The sequence below is a fragment of the Dendrobium catenatum genome, unplaced genomic scaffold (genome assembly GCF_001605985.2).
Source record: "Dendrobium catenatum unplaced genomic scaffold, ASM160598v2 fragScaff_scaffold_231, whole genome shotgun sequence".
In the NCBI taxonomy this organism is placed as follows: Eukaryota; Viridiplantae; Streptophyta; class Magnoliopsida; order Asparagales; family Orchidaceae; genus Dendrobium; species Dendrobium catenatum.
Genome location: NW_021318693.1, coordinates 4,717,327 through 4,736,595, shown reverse-complemented (window position 1 = coordinate 4,736,595; position 19,269 = coordinate 4,717,327). Strand labels below are relative to the sequence as shown.

The window sequence follows — 19,269 nt, the reverse complement described above, 5'->3', positions numbered from 1 at the left end:
AGGGGTAGCAAAATGATCGAGCGGCGAGGGAGAGTGATGCTTACCCAATAGATGATATAAACAAGAAGTTATTTAAGCATATTATTTATGAAATAATAGATTTATTTTATAAGTTTACTAGTATTGATAGATTTTTTTATTAATGATAATACTAAAAAAATTAGACTTCATTTTAATGATAAAATTGCATAATATTTTTAAACCTCTTAATATAATATAAGAAAATTAATTTGTTAAGTGATATGAAATGTAAGACTAATCACATAAAATTTATTTAATAAAGCATCGCTTGCTCTTACATTTTTGTCTATGATATGTGGATATCATTTTCTTATTGTCGATTGAGTTTATTGTATTGAATTAAGGTATTTATTTAATCTATTTTATTAATGTAATGTAGTAATCAACGACAATTATTACGATCATTTAATTAATGATTCAAATTGGAGAATATGAATGATTTTACTCAAATAATGTAGGAAATTCACTTAAATTTTTATTTATATTTATAACAAAGATAGAGGAAGTAATACGGTTGGAAGAAGCATTGATAAATGCCTTGGATTTGGTGTCATCATATCAAGAGATTATTACATGTGGAGTCTAGACGTGTCTAGAGGCCAATGTGGACGACCACGTCACCTAATGCACTATGTATTTGGTGACGTGGCGCATCCAGATGCGTCGCACATAATAATTTTTTCACTATATTAATATATTTTCTCTACTTTCATATCAAATTTCTATCACCAGATTAAAAAAATAAAATGAGCATAGGGCTTCTAATTGAGTTTAACTAATAATTTTTTACAAAATATATCAATATTTAACTAATATGTTATAAACTATTAATCAAATGCAAGGTATATATGAAAAATATTAATGTTTGTATTATATGTTATAAGCAAATAATTATATAACTTGCAAGACTAAATTAAAAAAAAAAAATTCAAAAATTATAAATGCTATTCAATATTCATATTTAACCAATCCTAAATTTTCTCTCTTTTTTTTTTATTTCATATCCTAACTTTTCTCATTGTTGTGTACTGGTCATGTTTTACGTTATGTTGATTTGCAAGTAATCACACTTATATTAAAGCGTATAAATAGGCATTATAGATTTTTGTAATAGCCCTATTGATTAAAGGAATTTGTAATTCATGTGAGCCATGTCCTCCATTATAAATCGCCGACTCTAAAATCGGGTTTTCCAATGCAAAACAAAATCTTGAATTTCATCAAGGTTGCATATCTAATACTAAAATAGACATCAAAATAATCAGATACAAAGATTAATAGTTGAGAACTGTAATCCACTATCATATAAGGGAGAAATCCAAATCTAATTTAAAGTATCACACGGTGGCACATATCAAGGCTAGTAAAGCTAATTTAACATGACAGAGATGTCAACCCAAGATGGGACTTATAACCTGGTCATGTGGGATCATGAATAACCAAATATCTTCTCAATGTGGTAAAAAAAAGGACAAATATGAAAGATTTGGACATCTCCTCAATATATTAGAGAAATTATTCACAAAGTGAGACTAAGAACAATTTGATTGTGTGTGACTAAGAAAGTCTATATATATTCTCAATGTGATAAATGAGATGTTAAATGAGACTTATAACTTTATCATGTGTGACCAAAAAAGCTCAAGTATATTCTTAATGTGGAAGAGATGTTGAAATAAACTTATAGCTTGGCCATGTGCGACCAAGAAAAACCATATATTTTCTTAATGATGGTGTCAATAAATGTCCTAACCCAATAACTCTACTCGAACCAAACTCAACAAATCCAAAATTGGTTTGACTCAATTAATTTTCATGTCGATTTTGATTAAAAAATCTTTACCCTATTAAAATTTTAGTCATGCTCAAGTTGACTCAAAAACTCAAAATTAACCTGATTTTCATTTAGATTAACGTTAAGTGGGATATGTTTGTGTTAAATATGCCATTTTTAGGTTAAGCAGACCATTCTTGAGTTAAAAAAGGCATGTTGATGTAAAAAATTATAGGATCTATATGATAAACATGTTGAGTTTGGGTTGTCGAGTTTATGTTAAATATTTTGAATGGTATGATAAACATATCAGGTTTGAGTCAAAATTATTCAATCTGGGTCAACTTTTTGAGTCAGACTTGAACTTGACCCACTAGGCTACCAACCTAAATTAACACTCCCATTTATCAATATAATAAAGAAGACATTAAAATAAGATAGAGATCCTAAATATCGACTCCATATTATGGGAGAGATACAAAACACAATGAATGATGAGGAACGACGAGAAGGAAATACATAATAAGATTTATAGCTTGATTGTATCGACTAAACTTTTTTTTTTTTTGTTTACGGTTTGTATCTATTTTCACATTTATCTAAATTTATTAAATATTTTAAGTTGGAATTTATATATTTTTAGCTATATTTTTTAGTAATACCTATTAAAATTTCTCAAACTATTTATTTAACTTAAAGCACCTTATTTCCTCTATAATTATCTAAACATGACTATTTTCTTATTCCTTTTAGTGACTTAAAAAATATGGATTATCCAATATTAGCATAAATTTCTTATTATTTATTCAACTTTTGAATATTAGATATACATCAATAATTGTATTTAAGGAATTAATTACTAATTAATTTAAACAAACAATCAAATTAAAAGAGAGAATATAAATAGGGGATGACAATTAGAATGATACATCATGATAATAATGTATATTTTATATTATAAATAATTAGTTGATAAAATTTAAAAAATTGAATTAGATATGTTAAAAAAATAATTTAAATTACATTAATAAGTAAATATAAAAAAGGAAAGTGCATTCAAAGACACTTTTAACTTTAAATTTAACTATGTAGTACATCGTGCTAATTTCCAGCGATGGGTTGGGCTTTAGTTCTCGGCCTTTGGACTTCCATGTACAGTGAACCACCTTGAACCCAGCTCATCCCGCTTTCCTGGAATCTTGCGTCGCCGAGAATCTCGGTTTCTTCCCGGAGCTCATCCCCAATTGTTGAAAATCACTCTATTGTATTTCATTCGAGCAGATATCAGAATCCAATAGAGTAGTATCTGATGAATTCTCTGGGAATTTCTTTCTGCAGTTTGTTTGATTTCTTTGAGAAATCGATGTAGCTTTTGCTTTTTTGAGTTGGACTTCGTTTACCTACTTTTGTTTTATGCAACATCCTTCTGTGATTTGGGCTAATCATGGTGGGATCAGTGCTGTTGCTGGTGAGTGCTAGTTCTTGCTTGGTTTCTAGGGTTTGCGAATTTCTTGTTTGGTTTGCTTAGTTTATGGTCATCTTAGGCTTCCGTTTTTGCTTTATTTTGGCTCTTCTGGCTTCTCGAAACTAAATTGCATATTGAAAACAAAAAAAAACTTTTATACGTTTGAAAAGTTGAACCAGTATTTTGAATCGTTCATTTATTTTGCTGCAGGATTTCAATTAGCTAATTAATGCACTCTATTCTTTAGTTGTTAGTGGCGCTCAAAGATTTTTGAGTTATGTTGATTTCCGGTACGTGGATTCAAACCTCAAACTCGAATGGGATGCTTGGCTCTCCACTGGTTGCGCCTTGCAGCAGTTTTCAAAAGCCAGTTTCTTATCTTCTAACGAAATCTTTAAGAAAAGTAGTTCAAGTAAATGCAAGGGTTGTAGATGGAAGCCAAAATCATCCTCCTTCGAAAAGAAGGAATCCCCTGGTGTCAATTCTTGAAGTCCCGCAAGTTATATGGAGGCAAACATTGCAGCCACTCAGTAATTTTGGGTTTGGTCAGAGGAGCATTTGGGAAGGTGGTGTTGGTCTCTTTGTTGTGTCCGGGGTGACTCTTGTTGTTCTAAGTCTTGCGTGGTTGAGGGGATTTCATTTGAGATCACAGTTGAGGAAATATCAAGCGGTATTTGAGTTCTCCCAAGCTTGTGGACTCTGCGTGGGAACACCGGTTAGGATAAGAGGTGTGACTGTTGGGAAGGTTGTTCATGTCAACTCTTCTTTAAAAAGCATTGATGCAGTTGTTGAGGTACTTACTTTAAGCAGATACCATTTTGCATGAGGTCTTATAAATATTTTAGGCATTGTTTAGTTCATTGATATCTTCTATATTATGTTATATTGTTAAAACATGTTGACCAATTTTTGTTGTTGTTGACATATTTAAATAAAAAAAACATTATAAAATGACATTGATGCATTGTTTTGATGAAATTTTGATGTTAGCCAAATATTTAGGAATGTAGGTCCAATCGTTGTCGAACTATGAAAGCTCGAATAGCTTTAGTTTCTCACTTCTCAGGACTAATTACATAGTCTATTTTTATGTAGGGAGACATGTCCATCCAGAATGCATTGTTGTTGTTCAATTGAAGCATTCATAATGACCCATAACAAGATTGACTTGATTTTCTGGGACTTGCATATTTTCATATATTTCCCTAAATGCAACCAAAGCAAGTCTTCTTCTTGGAATGTGCACATGATGTAATGTTTGTCATGGAAAACTTTGTATTTCTCCTTCAACCTTTTGAGGTTCTCCTCCACCTCCTAACGAATCTTCTGAATCCTTCCTATAAATTATTGCCTTCATTGAACTTCGTACGCTTCACTATCAATATTTTTCATATATATGGAGAAATCTAGTTTTAACAAACTTTATAGTTGAAAACTTAGGAACACCTTAAAAGGAAACTTTCCCATTGATTCATGTATGAATCTATTGAAGGAAAGGTATTTATAATGGATGTTGTCATCTCGTGTCATTAGATGCTAAGAATTATAACCTTGCGACATTTGCATCATTGTCCTGTTCACCATGTCTATCAGATCGACAGTCTGACTCTACGTGTGAAAGCTAATGCCCCCTTTTTCAATTTCATGTCTATTAGGTTTTATAGTGATCTCTAGAAAGTGATGAGGAATATGATGTCCTTGCCTGAAACAATGGGAATGGGCAGTCTGAAGTGCTTTGATACATGTTGAAAGAAAAACTTTGTTGCTTTGTTATTTATGATAGCCTTTTTGTGAGTAATTAAACTCACCATCTTGTTGTAATTATCAACAATGTCGATATGTAAGAGGTAATTAAATCCTTGTTAATTCATAGTTAGTCTTTGCGAAAAGTCAATTTCATGATGTCCATTGAAATGAATCTAAAAGGTGTGTTGGTTTTAGTCTACTTTTTAGTTTGATGGCTTTACAATGCTATAAGAAGGCATCTTCTCACAAATTGTTGCACTTTCTAGTGCATTGTTGGCCAATGAACACAACTCATCATTTGTTTTGTGATTTTTCTCCACTTTGAAGTGCCCTACCACCCTTGAAGTGCATGTGCTTTCTTATCTAAGTCTAAGTCAAGCAATTAGTATCCTTTGGTACATATAGTTGATCCCCATTATGTAGTAGCACATCCCAATGATCATAAATTGTCGTTTTCTGTGGTCAAGCACCTCCAAGGCTTCCTGGAAATGCACTTCTATTATGTATAATGTATTTTGCTCCTCACACTACATCGATAGGATATGCATTATCATGAATAAAGTCAAGAAAGTGTTGGTGATCAACTAGGACAACATGTATTTTTATTTTGTGCGCTCTTATATTTAGTTACTAGCTGAATAATTATAGTTTGCTATCCTCTTTTTTTCTATATCTATTTCTCCCTATATCTCTTTCTTTTTATATCTATTTCTCCCTATATCTCTTTCTCTCACTCTCTCCCCTTTTTTTCTCTAAAAAGAGTGGAGTGTGTGGCACACTCAAGAAGGGGGGAGGGAGAGGGGGAGGGGTTTAATTAGTGTATCTTTTTAAAATTAATTCAATAACCTTAACTGAAAAAAAGAGTCAATTGATGTCATGATTATCTAAATAATGGATGTCCTCACATCATCCTTATAACCATTATATCAAATCACATTATGTTCTCTGCTCTCCTTGATCTTCTCTTGCAACCAATTCATGACACAAGCTCATTTGTTATATTACATCGTGAGACACTGCTCCCCTCCCATAAATTCCACTTACCAACTGCCTTGTTCAATATCATAAGCTTCATATAGTTTCACAAATCCCATTATCTCCACCAACCCATGTAGTGCACAATAACCAGCTTGAGATGGTAGTCATGCTAGAGCCTGATCTTATGCTCAATGTGGAACTTGATCTAACAACAAAGATTGAGTCTTAGATAATTAACAACAAAGATTGAGTCTTAGATGATACTTGAGCTTAAGCATGAGATTGTGCTTAAGAATGTTATTGAATGTGAGTTGCATTATTTATTGATATTATTCCATTTGATCTTGAGATGGAGGTATAGCATGTTGCTTAGTTCTTTATACCACTGCTAGCTCCATCATCAATATTATAGGTTCAATTCTTATTGCCACTATTGCCATTAATCTCCATCACTTCTTTGAGACAATTGTGCCTATTTGCTTATTGGTGTATTGAGTGAGTTACATGAGTATCCCGCCATTGCTACTCCATGGACATTTGTTCATCCTTTCAACTCTTTAGGGAAGAGCTTTTCGCACCGTAGGTGAGGTTATGCAATACTTAGCTATCCAACTTGTTATCAGAATAAGCTTGTCGTCACTACATAATTTAGATTAATTTGTGATAATGTTGTGATAGAAAATGTTTTACTTGTGGATTCTTTCTTGCAAGTGTAACTTATTGTAAAAGAACTCTTATTTTTTTAGAGGACCCTTTCATAAAAGATATATTATATGTGAAATATTCCTTATAATCTCTTTGATTGTTATTCTATTTTCTATTTCCTTAGATGAGAAAATTTCTTTTATAAATAGAGAATGCTAGCATGGTCTGCTCAAATATACGAGTGTTGAAAATAATTACAAGCATACAAATCTTCAAACCTCCACTTTTTTGTTCCACTAACCTTTCTGTGTCTTCTTTCTTAGAGATAAGGAATATATAAAATTTGGTGGCTGAAGATACCAAGATGCTGTTAAGGAAGCTTGTAGCAAAATCTTTAGAGCTCTAACAATAATCACCTCCACCCCCTTGTCTCTATAGTTGGGGTATTTATATAGGAGAAAAGGCTATGGTTGGGTATTTATAAAGGGGAAAAGGGAGGACTCTTGCATTTTGGCTATGTGATGTTTCTTTCGAAGGGGGAGGGGGAGGAGGAGGCATAGTTAAACACTCAGATGAGCACAATTGCATGTTCTTGATATGAAGGGCGGGGTGGGGTGGGGTGGGGTGGGGACGCGGACTTGCTTTAGGGATTACAGATCAGTTAATTGATTGAGAGCACAAGTCCATCCTATGTCATTATAGTGTGTATTTTACAGGTTTCAATATATTTCTTTTGAGCCATTTGATTTTCTTTGTAAGTAGGAATTGCCTATTACATGTCTTGTGAGTAGATTGGCCTTCCACCTTTCTCTGATTGGTCAACTAGGTTACATGGTTACTTAAGTTAAGAAATTGCTCGTTTATGATCAGCTGGTGGTATTTTTAATGGAGAAGTTGTTAGCTCAACTAAAAATCATATGGCAAAGAAAATTTCTCTTTCTAGATACTTATTGATTAAAAAAATAAAATTTCAAGTCTCTTTTTATTTGCTCTTTTTATTTGCTTTTATTTGTTATTAGGCTTTTCCTTGTGCTATGTGGCTGTGTGCGGGGGCAGTACAGGCGACTTCATGATGGCTTAGTTGTACACCATTTCAAATCAGAACTCTCTATTTTTTTATTCTTGCTTTGATAGTTTCATCCATGCGGTGATTTTAAATATAGTCTTCTTTTTATTATAAGGGCTATGAAGTGACTTCTATTGAACTTACCATGTCGGTGACGTTGTAGGTCTTTTAGGAAGCTTTTAAAACTCGTGGCTGATGTAGTGCTCACCACCGATTTTCCATATTATATAGTTTGACAAATCTTGTGGTTTTAGAAGTTCACTCTTCCGTTTTATGTAGGGCAAGGCTAGTTGCATATATTTCTATTGGCATCGGCTGACTGTTTCCTAACATGCCTTATGGAGATTCCTTAAGATTTTTTATTTCTAATTGCTGAAATGTTGCAGCTTATCTTCTACTTTTGGCAGGTTGAGGATGTTAAAACTATTATACCTAGAAATTCTGTTGTTGAGGTCAACCAATCTGGCTTGCTTATGGAGACACTAATTGACATAACACCTCAGGATCCTCTGCCAACACCTTCGGTTGGACCTCTTGATCCTGGTTGCCTTAAAGAAGGTCTCATTGTATGTGATAAAGAAAAAATTAAAGGGCAACAAGGAGTAAGCTTGGATGCTTTAGTAGGGATATTCACCCGTCTTGGACGAGAAATGGAGGAAATTGGCGTCAGAAGAAGTTACATGTTGGCTGAAAAAGTTGCATCTATTGTACAGGAAGCACAGCCTCTAATTGCGAAGGTTTGTTTTTGGCCATAATTAGATGCTCCTTGATAACTATTTATGCCGGAAATGGTCATTAAGATGATGTTTGTCAAAATCTTGTGTATTTGTTGAGACATCTAATTCTTGGATTGTAGGATTTCAGTTGACTAAATTGTCATTTTTTATTTTCTTATGTTCTCCTATGATTTATATATTTTGGGATTATTAAGAAAAATAGGTACCATTAAATGCAATTGAATCTTACATGGTAAGATGCATCATATAATTGGCATATTGTATTTGCTAAAGTGCCAAAATAGATGCAAGTGCCATTTATAAACTTTTTGGATGAATTTCCATTTGTATGATGATTTTAAAAAAAAAATGAAGTTTGTATCTTGGTAAAGTATGCAGCTTTTAAACTCGCTCTTCACTTGCTGCCCTTGACTTTCCTGCTGAGTTGCAGTATTTAAGTTTTAGTTTGTTTATCCCTCCTTTCCTTCGTTCCTGTCTTTCTTCTCTGGATGAAAATTTTGTGAGTAGTGCAATGGAAATGTGACGCATTGCAGGCTTTAGGAGGTGAAATCTTGAAAATGTATTTCCATTGGGAGAGGTTTCTATCTTGAAAGAGTAATATAGCCAAGGCAATGCAACTAAAACTCGAGTAATTGTGCTTCTTAACCTTCGTAGTTTTGTGTACTGTTATATCTTGTCATTCTTTTATTAAAAATTTGCCCTAGCTTTAGAACAAGATTAAATTTTAATAAGTGTGTCGATAAGCTGCATGCTTCTTATGAAATCATTTTAATCTCCTTTTTTGTTATTGTTATGCAAAAGGTTGAACTCTTAGCTGAAGATATTCAACCATTACTTGCTGAGATCCGTGATAGTGCTGTCCTGAAGGATGTTGAAGTCTTAACCAAAAGTCTAGCAGAAACAACAGAGGAATTAAGGTAATTTTGATCAGTACTTCAAGTTAAGCATAATACAATGTTAGTTCATGCTTATAGTTTTTAGTTGGTTTTGGTAGAATGTGCTATTCCTTGAATTTGGAGAATAAATTTTGTTTAATGCCATCAAAATTGATTATGAATGTTATTTTTTGTGTTAAAACAATTAATGAGATATATATAAAGTAGATCATATGATTTTAACTACGATGGTTGATTTGGTTGGAAATAAGAAAAAAGTTGTGTTGTATAACAATTATATATATATATATATATATAATGGAGCACTAATTATTATTGGAAATAATTTAGGGCGGTCAAAGAGCTTTGAATTATAGTAGGATTATATTAAAGATCAACATTAAATCTATATTTTTTTATATTAGTTATGAAAATGCTTACAAAATATATTCAAAGTAAAGTTCCTTGGTGTATGTCTTTTTTAGATGACATAATTTTAATCAGTGATGCATTAGCTAAGAAAAGTGAAAAGTTAGAATAATGAAAAAAAATTTAGAAGATAAGGGGCTAAGAATTAATAGAACAAATATTAAGTCTATGAAATGCAATTTTCATGGATTTGATATTAACGATTATTAATCATTATTATTAGAAGTTAAATTGATCTTATATGTGATATGTTTATGATTCTTAGATCTATTATATAAAAGAAGAGTGATTTGTATAACTTTTAAAATTAATGTTGGATAGTAAAAATGAAGATATGTGTCAGTAGCAAGATTGTAGATACAGTGGGGGCAATGGAGCCCATGCTTCTACTGGCTTGCCCAAAACTTTTGCATTCCATTGCAAATTCTTGTTGTGTTCATCCATCGTGAATTTTGAAATCTACAATGTGGGCGGGTTGCTCACATTCTTGATTGATTGCCGTGCGACGTCGTTTGGTTCACTCAAACTGCTATCGAAGATGCCATCGACAATGATAGTGACGATAGAGAGTGATAGGGAGGCAGCGAGCAGAAGGGAAGAAAGGAAGAGGAGTGGTATCATTTTAGGGTTTTGATGGATTTGTTTTATAGGAGTAGGGATATGTGGACATTTAATGTTTGTAGGGATAAGCATTTTGACATGTAGTTGAATATTTGTTTTAATAGAATAATAACATTTCTAAATGTGTTATGGGCCAATACTTTAAATATATAATTTGTGTTATTTCAGATATTTTAAGTCAAATTTGTCATTAAGTATATTTTAGCTCAAGTCATTTCAGATGCTAAGAATATTTTATGCACAAATAAAACTATGAAACATAACATCTTGCCAATAATCTTGAAGCAGGCTTCGTTTGATTCGGTTTATGCTTACATAAAAAGGAGTTTTAGAAAAGGAGGTTGAGAAAAATCCGTTCAATAAAATGGAGTTTCAATAATGAGATATGTTTGACTAATATTTTTAAAAGTGCTTATTAATACTTGAAAGTAATTTTAAATTGTTTGTTTAGGAGTTCTGCTTTTGAGATTTTATTATAAAAGACATTTTGTGACCGAAACTCCGTTTTGTGACCGAAGAAGCAGATACGACAAGAATTTTGTAACCGCCGAAAAAACGATGTTTATTAAAAAGGAATTATTGTTAAGCTTTGATTCCAAACAGTAAAGCAGATAAGTTATATATTTGTTAGCCTTAAATAACTAATAACTCAGTTCAAAATATTTGAAGTAAAACATGAGATGAGGTAAAATTATTTATAAATATATTTGCTAATTAGTATCTAACTAATTTTTAAAAAATCATTATTATAATTACATATGGACATATACTTTAAGAGCAAGCATGAAGCAAATGTCGAATCACTTACACAATCATATGGAAGATTCTTAAATGAATGATTATCTAATTTAATATGTTAGAAAAGACATTTAATAGTGTTGATAATAAAATGATTATATAAAGATATTAAAATATGAAGACTTGGAGAGAGAAATTGTAGGTGCTTCTCTTAATTGCAACTTTTTTTTAACATATATTTTGTCATGTTATATTATAACTCTAACAAATTTATTTAACACCACTAATGTCCGTCCCAATCCTAGATGAAAAAGGAAAAATATATTTTTAAAATTGTCATTTTATGTCTCTACTAAGAAAAATTCTTGGCACTGTCTTAGTTCTTCAATATCATGTGATACAGGGCTATCATAATAATTGGCATGCAAATTAAACTTAAAAAAAATGCCAACCTACCAGCAACAATAAGAACAACAAAAAACCTCTATCCCACTTGTGGGATCGGCTACATGAATCCTTTTTTTCCATTGTGTCTTATTAAGAGTCAAATTCTTATTTTAAATTTAATAAAAATGATCTTTTTTAATACTTTCTAACCAAGTCTTTTTAGATCTTTCTTTACCTTTCTTCACATAGATCGGATCCAAACATCTACTCTCCTAACATGGTCAACGAAAGACTGACCTTTTATGTAACAAAACTATCTAAGGCGACTCTCTCTAATCTTATCTTTCACTGGAGCTACTCCAACCTTTTCATGCATATAATCATTTCACATTTCGTATCTAAGTGTAAAACTACTCATCCACCTGAGCATCTTCATCTCTCCAACATTTAATTTTATGTCATTCTATCAGAAAAACAAAATTCCATATGCATTTCAACCTTGTCATCTTCAAAGCATTAAGTTCATTACAAAAGTTATTGTTTTAGAATAAAAAATTGAAGCTAGTGGGCAAGGTTCATGTATATCCAGCATTCTATGATTTATATCTATCCTAAAGGATTACCCGTGCCAAAATTCCATAGTTTTATATCAAGGGCAACCCAATATGGTATTTTGCCTATTTTACGGTGGTGTGTGAGAACACTTGAAGTATAAATGCTATACTTTTCTAACATTTTGTTAATAGTCTGAAAGGAAACGCTTGTTAATTTGATAGGAAATACTTGTAGATCTCAATTAATTCCTATCAATCTTTGAAAAATAGCGAGAATTTTCTGCAAAAACCCACACTAAACTAGGAAAACAGTAGATAATTTGTATTATTTGATGAAATGGAAACGTAAAATACCAAGATACAATTGATTCTCTATTCGAGAGGATGATCTATCTCTCCCAATTCCCTAGACGCCGCTAGAGCCCAAAACCTAAGAGAGATCTCAAATTTCAGCCAAATTTAATATGCCCTAACCTCAGCAAAACATACTACTTTATACATAAAATTCAGAAGGAAATCTCTAAACAGCCCCTACTTTGAAATTTCCCTCATAACTCCTTAAAAAATTCTTCCTAAACAGCTCGGTTGGCCTTGGCGGTTTGATCGGCGTGTATAGGAGGTGGAGAAGTTCCGCTTGTTACGCCTGAGCTGGTCCCGTATGGACCGGTCTAACAATGCTCTCCTCCCAAAGTCCCACCAATGTCCAATGTAATTGCCCTCTTTATGCCATGGTAGGGAGCAACAACATTATGGTGAACTAGATTCTCATTGACCCAATATCTTTTTGTACCTAATGAGTTTGTGAGCATTGAAGTGGATGTCTTTTGACTCCCAACTCCTTGGGAAATATAAAGTACTTGTGCAAGACTTCAGCAAGGGCAAAAAGTTTTGGGATCCTTCATCTTCCTCAGATTTAATAAGTTTTGTACATAAGCCAAATTTCAAGTGGCTGACTCTGACTCTTATAATACATCACTCGTATGTAGGGGCATATATCTCCAAGTTTTAAACAAAATTGAAAATTGGACAGCAACAATAACACAAGTAGAATAAATGTAAAATAGTAAAAACCAGAATTCCTTATGAGTTGATGAAAACAACTCAAGCACTAGGAGTAAACTCAAGGAGGCAAGCACTTTGACGCTCAAGATTCTTGAAAATTAACACTAGAAGCCTTGAGGGGCTTGGTAGCAGGATTTAAGTATGATTTAACCAAAATTTTACCAAACAATCAAAAGGCAACTTTAAATCTAGTGTATCTTAAATCCCATTTTTTCTCCGTTTTGCCTTAAATTTTGAACTTAAGTAAATCTGTGAGTTTGGTGGATTTATAAGATTTAGTGAACTAAAGTGTGGGGGAAAGATGAAGGTTACATTCGTTTGGCGGTGAGCTTTCGTCGCGTGACTTCCGCACTTCTTTTTTGTCTATTACTTCTTGTCGACAGCCTAGGATAAGTGCGTAGGGGGAGAGGGTACAAGATGAGGACTCCTCTTCTCCTTTACATACATGTAGCAGGTCCCATTGATCATACCTCACCCTAGCGAGCTTTCCCATCACAAATTTAGGTTTGGTAGCAAGATGGATTTCGAGAATTAGGGTAGAAGGTAAATAATAAGTAAATATAAAAGTTATATTATTAATTTATATTTTAATTTGATTACATTAACGTATACCTTTAGATTTTCAATTTTAATAAATCAATTGATATTATTTGAGATTTAATTTTATTTTATAGAATTTCTTTTATTTAATTAGTTTAATAATTTCTTGATTAATTATTAATTAGGATATTAATACATGCTAAGTATGAATTAATTAGTAAATTAGTGTTGATAAATAATTATGAATTTGAATTAAGAAAATTCAATCATGTAAATTAGATAAAAATAAATTAATCTTAATAATTATTATTAATTTCTTACCAATATAAACTTAAGTAATTTAGTACTATTATGAGTTAATTTGACTAAATATAAATTATTTCAAATAGCTTAATAAATTGCTAATTAATTAGATGCTACATTCATATAAATTCTTAAGTTCTAAAATAAGTATCCAAACAACTTTAATAATCAATCCAATAAATTAAAATTATTGTTGGCCAGCTTGTTTATGATTGCTCCTTGTTTTAGTTGTGCAACTTGTTTTAACTTATCATCTATTATAATTATTAAAATTTTATTTGAACTACCAGACTTAAATTTTGAAATAAGTAGTCAAATAGTTATCGATATTTGACTGAATTTACCTCTATGATGCCAAACAGTTTTTAAGATTTAACTACCTCAGAATTTACTAAGGCTTCATTTGGGGCGGCTTTTTTACTGCTTCTTAAAGCAGCTTTTTAGTTCAAAAATTAAAAAAATTTATACTAAAAAGTTGCTTTATAAAGCAGTAAGAAAACCGTCCCAAATGAGACCTAAATTTGAATTTATATGATTTATTAAATCCTACTTGTAGACAGGCCTTTAGAGAAGATCTGCTAGTAAGCACACTTTCAATATGTATTTCAAATTCAAAATGATTTGTGAACATGATATTTTGTTAAGCAGGTCTTATAGACTGACATTGAAATTCAATACACATTGCCCAGACTTCCAACAAAGAGTCTCTTCAGATAACTTGACATGTTAAATGAGTGTTCCTTTTACTGAGTACCATTTTTAGTTCATCAGTGATCACCAATAAGAAAAAACCTTCTTTTTTCAAGCAATATTTGCTAGTTTATTGGAGTCTTTTATTCATGCAAATGAGATTATCTTTTTGCCCTCTACTTGTTTGTTAGAGGATTGCGCTCTTCAATTCTAACTCCAGAGAATGTTGAAATTTTTCGCCGAGCTATCTTCACCCTCGTGTACACATTAAGAAATCTCGAGGTACAATAATTTCCTGTCCTCTGCTGATAATCTCATGCAAACCCAAAACTTAGTGCAGTTAACTGTATTTTGCTTGTATTCTTGCAGAGTATTAGTTCAGACATCTCAGTTTTCACCAGTGATGAGGCTACCAGGCAGAATATGAAGATGCTCATCAAATCACTTAGTAGGATGTTGTAAAGTTTGTTTTCAATCACATTTTCAAAGGAACAAGACATTGTTTAGCAGCAAAATCACCGAAAAAAAAATATTTAGTAGGAAAACACTGGGTTTTGTAGTACTTTTTTTTCTTTTTTCCTTCAAGGGCTCTGAAACAGTGAGCCATTCATTCTACAGATGGGCTTAGTTTTGATTTAAATAATCACTGACTTGTTTCTTTATCCTTGCGTTGCTGTTTGGATGTTTGGAAACTTATATTTTCTCAGTCAATAGATGTTTCTGTTCATGGGGCTAATGATAATGTTCATTCTTCTTAAATTGGTACTTTAGCTAGCTGTGATGCTTTCTATGTAACATGGATGCATACTGACTGCAAATTGAATGGGTTTTTGTATTGGAGAAGGGTTTGGATCCAATTGAGTATCAAATTGTATTTGCTGAGGGTGCATAAATATGTTCCTTGTTAAGAATCCATGGTTTCATGTATGTGGTTGAACTTTTGGAGAAATTATTATGTGCGGATACCGGACGTAGAGCTCGTCCGTACTCTAATGAAAATATAATGTGTGGACTAGTGTATTCCTAGGTATTACTGTGTATTTAGTTATGTATTACTGTGTATTAGTCAGTATACAACAATATGCACCTAATACACACCAATACACAACAATGCACAAGCTGCGTATTGTTATATGTTGGTGTGTAGTATATGTGTATTGTTGTGTACTAGTTAATGCACAACTAAATAAATAGTAATACCTAGTAATACATAGTAATACTTAGTTTACGCGTCATACTTTCTGTGGAGTACGAACGTACTTTCTACGTATGGTGACTGCACTTAATAATATCTTGAATTTCGTAGAACAAAATAAATAATTGTGTTCAAGAGAAAAATGGGCGTATTCCAATGGAATTTGCTTATTTATTTACCTTTGTAGATTTTATATTAAAATATTGATGAATAAAATAATCCTCCTAATATAAATAATAATTTTGAATTAATTTGAAGTTAATTTTGAGTTAGAATCAAATGTTTCTCAACTAAAATAATTATTGTTATAATTTTGAGCCAATGATAATAATAAATAAATAAAACCTAACTTGTTCATCCTCCAAAAGCTTTTAGCTGCAAACTTTTATTTGGTCTGGTGAACAGACGTAGAGCAACGTTCAGCCGGCACTGAGATCGCGCCACGTAGCATGCACAAAATCACGTATTTGTCAATTTTGCTCGGCAATAACTAGAAATACTATTATATGAAGACAAATACCGAGCAATACAAAACAATACCGAGTTTTTTTTAGAAAAATTCTGTATTGCTCGATATTGGTCTTCACAGAGCGGTATTTCTCGTTATTGCCAAGAAATACCTAGCAATACCGAGCAAATACCGAGTAACTCAGTGGTGACCGCACGTAGAGCTACGTCCGATCACCGGACGTAATAATTATTCCTTAGCTGTACTCATCATCAACCTCTTCTTGAAACTAACAATCCTCCAAATAAAAATAATAATTTTGAATTGATTTGAAGTTAATTTTGAGTAAGAATCAAGTGTTTCTTAACTGAAATAATTATTGTTTTAATTTTGAGCCAACAATAATAATAATAATAATAAATAAAACCTAACTTGTTCATCCTCCAAAAGCTCTTAGCTACACTCATCATCAACTTCTTCTTGAAGCTTCTAATTGATCAAAAAAGATGGTGTGATGATATCAGCAGGCCAGTTAAGTCAAGTCATTCTTCAAAAAATTTTTTTTTTTTTTTTCAGGTTTTTTTAGTATTCTACTTTGATAAAGAAGCTTAACAAACCCTAATTATTTTGTTACCTTTAGTTTAGGGTTTAGTTATCTGCTTTTATTAATTTCAATCATAAAAAAAATCTTTAAAGAAGTGCTTTTTTTTCATAAAGTGATGATTTAGTACCAATTATTTATTGCACATTAAAGTTAAGATTAAAGGATCAAAACCTTACAAATACTTAGAGAGTTTTAATAAATACAAATGGATTAATTCAGGCTTTGTTTAGATAGTTTTTTAATGTAATTTTTTTTTTAATTAGAAATTCTTTTACTAAAAATTTACTATACATATTCAAATAAAATTATGATGCAATCGAGGCCAACAAATTTTCGAAATACTTAAAATTATCAAAAAAATTGAGCTCTATTTTCTCGGATCATATAATAAAAGAAAAATATTATCATTAAATCTTATTAATTTCTAATCACAGTTGCTGGGCTCCTTAAAATTAAAGCCCTTGATTAAAAAATAATTTCTCTTTAAATAAAACTATCACAAATTTATGCTTGAAATTCAATTTATAATATATTTGTGCATCTTCATTTGAAATTTTACTCTTCCCTATTTACCTTTTGGCCACTTTCATTTAATAACATAAATGAACAGTTTTTTTTTTTTTTTCAAGTTTCAACTTTTGATTGCAGCCCTTCATATCATTGTCAATAAACAGCTAAAAAATTGACATATTGGTTTGTTCACATTGAAAGCTTTTAATATGTTAGCATTTCTGATTAAAAAATCTGATTAATTTAATGCAGTTACTGAAATGATGAACTTGTAGATCTCAGCATCATTTATTTTTCTGCAAGTTGAAGACTTGCTCAGCTGACTTTCTATAGAAATCTTTTACATTAATGGTTTCTTGCTGTGCTCAATCTCTTAGATGGGGATATTATCTGCTAATTGTGGTCACAATGATTTCAGCAGTGGGGTAGTTGAAGGAGTCAGCATCAGAGTTTCAGGCTTCGTTTGAGACGATTTTTTTATTGCTTTTTTAAATAATTTTTTTAGTACAAAAATTTTTTGAATTGAAAATTTTTGTGATAGAAAGATGTTTTAGAAAGTAATAGAAAAGTTGTTCCAAACGAAGCTTACGGTAATAAATAATAAGCACTTAATATTTTAAAATGATGTGTTATCATCATCAATTAACTCCCTTTTTATAAATTTTCCAATTGGTCTGTGTTTTACTTCTCTGGTTTTAGAATATATTTTGCAAGTTATCCACAGAGGCTTAGGGTGGTTGATGGGCGAGCACGGTTGGGAACCCCCCATCCCGATTCAAATTCCCCCAACTACGGTCTCGCCTCTTCAGTGAGGCAAAGCAAGTGTGGGCCTGATGCCGATGGGTGGCCTCATTAGGTTCCGCCGAGGGATTAGTTACGCCGCCAAGCGCTCTCTTTGGAGTGGCAGCGGTCTATACCCCCGTTCACAAAAAAAAAAAAAATACAGGTTCAATGAATTGAAGCACATCAAGAACTGAACCACTAACAAATGGTGATAATGGCTTAAAATTTGTTGTGATAATAATGGCTTTCTAAGAATGATAAACTGATCTTCATTGCACAATGAGCACTAACTACCATGTTATATCAATAAAAGAAGCCCCCAAAAGTCAAGAAATAAAGATAATACAAACAAAACTACCATCAACTTCATGAGATTAAGCCATAAGGGTATCAAAGATAAGGTAGTCACAATATTAAAAAAAATTGTATATCGAGCATCATTGAAGCATCAAGATTAAACAAAATAGAAGCTCCCTTAAAGAAATTTTAACATAATCTAAACCTAAAGAATTATCATAACAAACAATTAAGAGAACTCAATAGCCTGATCAAATTAACCAAAGTACGGTGGTTGAGAAAACCAAATATTTTGAACAACACATCTAAAAGGTAAATATGATGAAGGCCATGCCACACACAAAGAGCTGAAAAATAAACACATGAAAATCAAACCAAATGAATAAAAAACTAATCAAGAGAGTAGAAACTCAATCCACATCATCATTAAGACTTTGTTTGAAACGGCTTTCTTACTGCTTCTTAAAGCAGCTTTCTAGTATAAAAATTAAAATTTTATACTAAAAAGCTGCTTTAAGAAGCAGTAAGAAATTAGCCGTCCCAAACAAAATCTAAATTATAGAACACATGAATCAATTGTATAGCAAAGATCAAAGTCAAAAGAAAAATAAAATTGAGCCAACAAAACACTCAGCTCATAACATAATGGTAATATCGTTTGTCAAGCCTTTGTAATACCATAAAATACCCTCATTTGGATTCTTTCGCATAAGCTTTTAGTCTTTACACTTAAGCCCCAAATTAACTAGAAAATTTGTGGATTGATTGACTTCCTTATAGATATGAGAAAAATCATAATTA

General features: G+C 31.8%; 1 protein-coding gene across 2 annotated transcripts; it reads left to right on the top strand.

The window, feature by feature from the left end:
- Positions 1-2,909: 2,909 nt before the first annotated feature.
- LOC110097666 (protein TRIGALACTOSYLDIACYLGLYCEROL 2, chloroplastic) lies at positions 2,910-15,161 on the top strand. 2 transcript variants are annotated; one of them, XM_020824184.2, is made up of 6 exons: positions 2,910-3,263; positions 3,508-4,053; positions 8,103-8,432; positions 9,234-9,349; positions 14,823-14,913; positions 15,001-15,161. In XM_020824184.2, the coding sequence occupies exons 2-6, from the start codon at positions 3,538-3,540 to the stop codon at positions 15,091-15,093; spliced, it is 1,146 nt and encodes a 381-aa protein (XP_020679843.1). In that variant the 5' UTR covers positions 2,910-3,263; positions 3,508-3,537; the 3' UTR covers positions 15,094-15,161. The 2 variants fall into 2 exon arrangements, with proteins under 2 accessions (XP_020679843.1, XP_020679835.1); XM_020824176.2 differs by having other exon boundaries at positions 3,471-4,053.
- The last annotated feature ends 4,108 nt before the right edge of the window (positions 15,162-19,269 follow it).

Excerpts from the sequence above, each read along its gene's own strand:
- LOC110097666 (XM_020824184.2), top strand. The coding sequence starts at position 3,538 with ATGTTGATTTCCGGTACGTGGATTCAAACCTCAAACTCGAATGGGATG. Across the intron at positions 4,054-8,102 it reads GCATTGATGCAGTTGTTGAG|GTTGAGGATGTTAAAACTAT; the intron begins GTACTTACTTTA and ends TACTTTTGGCAG. Across the intron at positions 8,433-9,233 it reads CACAGCCTCTAATTGCGAAG|GTTGAACTCTTAGCTGAAGA; the intron begins GTTTGTTTTTGG and ends GTTATGCAAAAG.